At 57.0% G+C, this 5,010-nt stretch overlaps 1 protein-coding gene across 1 annotated transcript in view; it reads right to left on the reverse strand.

Moving 5' to 3' along the window:
• Positions 1-3,703: 3,703 nt before the first annotated feature.
• The window catches only part of Acads (acyl-CoA dehydrogenase, C-2 to C-3 short chain), a 3,233-nt gene continuing 1,926 nt past the window's right edge, over positions 3,704-5,010 (reverse strand). The window contains exons 5-8 of the mRNA XM_013014521.1: positions 4,833-4,970; positions 4,664-4,759; positions 4,467-4,523; positions 3,704-4,354 (exon numbers count right to left, since the gene is read on the reverse strand). Coding sequence (XP_012869975.1) covers positions 4,202-4,354; positions 4,467-4,523; positions 4,664-4,759; positions 4,833-4,970 — 444 coding nt within the window. The 3' untranslated portion in view covers positions 3,704-4,201. The remainder of the gene's footprint in view (positions 4,355-4,466; positions 4,524-4,663; positions 4,760-4,832; positions 4,971-5,010) is intronic.

Here is a 5,010-nt window from a genome sequence, read left to right on the forward strand (position 1 = left end):
CTGTGGCTCAAGTGGTAGAGCGCTAGCCTTGAGCTGAAGAGCTGAGGGACAGCACCCAGGCCCAGAGTTCAGGCCCCATGACCGGACCCAAAAAACAATAAAGAACAGTAAAAAGACAGCACCTCTAGGCTGTGAAACTCCAGAAGATTCGAGGCCATCTAGAGATAAAGGGCAAATGAAAAAGCAAGGTCAATATCCAACTTTTCAGCCATAGTATCATAGCAAGAGGACGGTGAGCCATCATGTCCTAGGTTGAGACCTGGCTGACTTCCCCCAACAAAAACATGTAGCCACATGAATACATATAGAACACACAAATCATGTCCCAAGATCTGAGGATCCTAGTTCTGGGCCATCCCAGGCAGAAAAGCCTGAGAAATTCTTATCTCCAGTTAGCAGAGACAAAGCTGGAAATGAAGACTTGGCTCAGGTGATAAAGCACCAGCCTTGAGGGAGAAAAAAAAGCTAAGAGCAGGAAACCAAGAATTCAAGCTCCAGTACTAACACAAAGACAAAACCCCAGTCTATTCACACATGTGTGCTTCTCCATCTGACAGCCTGGGCATTTCACTTTCAAGGGAAAAAAGTCCACTAGACTCCATCTCCAATTACCAACAAAGCTAGACTGATAGCATGGCTGCGGTGGTAGAGCGCCAGCTGAGTAAGCCAGCCCAGGTTAGTGTGAGGCCCCAGAGTTCCAGTCCTAGTACTACATCCACCAAAAAAGAAAAAAAAAACAAATCTTAACCTTCTTGAGATCCACACCACAGCACCTGATGCCTAGTGCTGGCCCCGGTGTGGGGAGCAAGCCCCTCCCAGTGGCTGGGGGGAGTAGAAATTGGAGAGGAATTAGAACTTAGGCAAAGTGAATGCCAAGAGCAGTTGAAGAGTCATTTTAATGCACTGATACGGAAAAATGTAAAGTGGAAGGAAAGAAAACGAGCACACAGAATACTGGTCCCATGAAAGGTTAGAGATGAGCGCTTCGTGGATGCAAAGGAAAGATCTGGAAGTATGTCCCTGAGTCAACTCCAAGAAGGCAACCAGAGAACTTTTTTGAAACATTTTCAGAAAATAAAATTTCTAAAACTTGTAGTGTGTGCAGGTGTTGGAGCTTGAACTCAGGGCCCAGGTGCTATTCCTGAGCTTCTGTACTCTACTACAGCACCACGTCCACTTTTTCTAAGTAGCTTATTGAAGAGTCTCACAGACTTTTCTACCCCAGCTGGCTTCAAACCACAATCCTTAGCTCTTAGCCTCTTGAGTAGCTAGGGTGACAGGTGTGAGCCACCAGCACCCAGCTAAGAAACGAGATATTTAAAAAACAGAAGTGCCAGACACAGGTGGCTCACGCCTGTAATCCTAGCTACTCAGGAGGCTGAGATCTGAGGATCACAGTTCAAAGCCAGCCTGGGCAGGAAAGTTCATGAGACTCTAATCTCCAATAAACCACTAGAAAACTGGAAGTGGTGCTGCGGCTCAAGTGGTAGAGTGATCACCTTGAGCTGAAGAGCTGAAGGACAGCGCCCAGGCCCAGAGTTCAAGCCCCATGACTAACAACAACAAAAAAACATAAAAGCACTTTGCTTGTAAGAGAGACAACAGGATGCCTTCCTTATCTCAAGGAGAAGCATGTGGTTTATGGTGGGATGCATTCTTAGCTGGACATCCAGGAACTCTGAAAGTATAATAGCAGGAGTAATTAAAGCAAAGGCAAAACACCTATTCTTGCATAACTGTGAAGTCAGAACCATTGCCTTTACCATATAAATAGCTCTAACAGCCAAGCAGCGCGGGTCTCCGTCTCCAGTCTCTCTCCTTTGAGAGCGCCCACACCCTGAGTGCGCTGCTGCCTTTTTTGTTTGCCTGCTTACTTAATAAAGCTCCACCACGTTTTCCAACCATTATGACATCCAGAAATTCTTACTCTGCAATCAAAGTCAAGGACCCTCAATGAAAAGTCTCTCCTCTTAGAGGGAAATTTCACAAAACTTCACCTGCATCTGGTGACATAACCAAAGCACCAGGAGCCTTGGAGACGGAGAGCGCAAGACTGCCAGCCTGGGCCTGGCCAGCACCACCACAGCCAAATCTAGGAGTCTGAAGAGTTGTAGCAGGGGTCTGGAGTGTGCACACGTGACTTCACAACCAGAACACAACACCTGCTCCCAGCGCTTGCCAAAAATCACAAGTCATGGAGGTGTGCGTCAACACCTGGGTGGTGACAAATTCATTTACAGAGGCTAAATTTCCCGTGTGTCCCTCCTGTCCTGTAGCTCAATGTCCTGGCTGAAAGACACATGCACTGGCGAATATAGGAGCAATAGAGCAAGATGTCCCCAAGAGTCAGGTGCAGATGGACACAGGGGTAGAGTTCAGGAGGGAGACTGCAAACAGGCCAAAGCCAAGGACTGGGCCGGGAGGGTGGGGGTGGGGGGGTAACTGCTGGCTCAGCACAGGTCTTCAAGCACTCCAGTGCCCAGGCTGGACCTTGGCTGTGGCCTCCATGGTCTGCCCTTTGCCCCAGGCCTGGCCAGTCCTGAGAGGCAGAAGCACAGCTGGAAATGCGTGGCTCAAGCTGTCCTTCGACCCCCAGACGCCTCTCAGTGGGTGCCGGGATGGACCCCAGGCCCTCTGATGGGGCGCTGGCTTGGATGAGGACAGCTGGGTCCTGAGCCTGGGCCCAAGCTCAGATGGGGCTCCCTTGTTCCTCTCTGAACCTCCCCCACGCTCCTCCCCTGCCCCCTAGAGGACTGTGTCCCCCGCAGTGGCCCTGGGGAAAAGCGTCAGAGCCCCCACAGAGCCCTGGCTCACAGAGGCCTCTCGGAGCCTCGCCTGGCCCCCAGGTTGGGCAAGTCCAACTTGGCAGCTTCTGAGAGACGAGAGACGGGCCCCCCAGCTCCCGCCCTGCCCACTGCACCTCTGGCTGGCAGCTGAGCACAGATCCGGGGGTACATCAAGACCCACAGAGGCTCGGAGCCAAGACACTCGGTGCTTACCTGGAGCCGGGAGAAGAGCAGACACCCGAACGCCTCCCAGCTACCCGGGTGGAGGAAAGTGGCACTGGGGGCAGGAACAGGTGCAACGCCTTATGGAGGAAGACACCACGTGGCCCCGCCCTGCCCCAGCCCCACCGCGGGAGCCCACCTGCGCAGGATCAGCACCTCAACTCAAGGAAGCTCAGCCTTACTCGCTGAGGCCCTGCCCACCCCTCCCCAGCCCCTCCCCTGCATGGGCTGGGGGTGGGGGGACCCTCTGGGACCAGCACAGCAACCCCCGCATGGTGATGGCTTCTCCAAGCGTCCTCCCCACGGTCACCCCAGAGCCCACGCATCAGTACTGACAGGCAGCTACCCTTCCCGTCCCCACCTCTTCCCAACTGTTCTAGCTGCTTCCCTCAGGCCACTGGCTCACAGCAGACCAAAGCTCAGGTATCCACCAGAGCCAGCCGCACCGGGCGGCGGGGCCCTGGACGGCAGGCTCTGACACACTGACCACCATCCTGCAGCTGCCCAGAGGCCTGGCTGGCCCAGGGCCTGTGCCTGCGGCTGGCCCGGCTCTTCCACACACACACCAGCCGCTCGGCTCCCTGACCCTCCAGAGCTGCCTCCAGCCCTTCCACCACAGCCTGAGCTTTTCCCATATACGGGTGGGGGCTGTTGGGCAGCACAGACAAAAGACTGGAGAGCCAGGACACAGGGCAGGGTCAAGACTCAGGTGTGCTTTATTGGCTAGTCAGTGCACACATGACCAGGGAGCACACACCTGTCCTCTGTTGACCACACGGAGACTGCAGGGTCTAGGCACAACTTCTGCCCCAGGGGCCTGGTCATTCCGCCAGCCCTCCTCCTGACTGGGGAGCCCCGGCCCCCCTGGGTCTTCACTCCATCAGCAGGAGCATGGGGGGTGGGGGTCATTGGCCCCCAGAGCCCCGCCTGCAGGCCACAGGAAATGAGGCACGGCTGGTGACTCGTGAAGAGGTAGCACAGAGCCCAGAATGGAGGCTGAAGACGGGTCTCCCCGCCTCTCCTGCACAGATTCCCACCGGCTGCACGGGAGTGGCGGGAGGTGAGGGGCAGGGCGGGCTGGCATGAGGAGCAGGCCCCTGCCCTCCCATCTGACCAGGCAGAAGTGAAGTGGAGGCTGAGCCCGGGTGGGCGTGCCCTTCCCCACAGTGCACAGGGCGCTGGGCTGTGCGGGCTCAGCTCTGGTAGCTCCGGAGCAGGTGGTTGGCAATCACCAGCCTCTGGATTTCACTGGTGCCCTCGTAGATCTCGGTGATGCGGGCATCACGGTAGTGCCGCTCAGCTGGCATCTCGGTCACATACCCCATGCCGCCCAGGATCTGGATAGCCTAAGTTGGACAGCAGGTTCTCAGAAGATCACACACACACACACACACACACACACACACACACGCCGCCCATGGGGCAGGGCCGCTGCGGGACGGAGCCGCCGAGGCTCACCTGGTGGCTGATGGCAGTCGCAGCCTCTGATGCAGCCAGTTTGGCCATGGCCGACTCCTAACCTCAGAGATGGCAGAGCGAGCGCCTCAGGGCAGAGCTCCTGGCCCAGGACCCACAGGAGCAGCAGACCCACAGGCCCAGCTGGGCAAGGACCCACCCGGCCTCTCCCTCGGGGAGTCCCTCGGCCCGACAGGCACCTTGATGAAAGGCTTCTTGTTATCCTTCAACATGGCGGCGCGCCAGGTCAGCAGCCGGGCACTCTCCAGGGCCAGCGCCATGTCCGCCAGCTTGAACTGCAACAAGCCGGCCCGCCAGTCAGCAGAGAGGAAGGGGGCCCAGAGGCACAGGAGCCCGGCCCCCCCTTACCTGGATGCCTTGGAGCTTCGTGATGGGCGCCCCGAAGGCCCTGCGGTTCTCAGCGTAGCTCACGGCGCAATCCAGGGCGGCCTGGGCGATGCCCAAGGCCTGGGAGGCGATGCCGATGCGGCCCATGTCCAGGGTTTGCTGCGGGGACCAGCGGGTGAGCGGCTGCAAGCCGGGGCTG

The sequence above is a fragment of the Dipodomys ordii genome, unplaced genomic scaffold (assembly GCF_000151885.1).
Source record: "Dipodomys ordii isolate 6190 unplaced genomic scaffold, Dord_2.0 Scaffold23, whole genome shotgun sequence".
NCBI lineage: Eukaryota > Metazoa > Chordata > Mammalia > Rodentia > Heteromyidae > Dipodomys > Dipodomys ordii.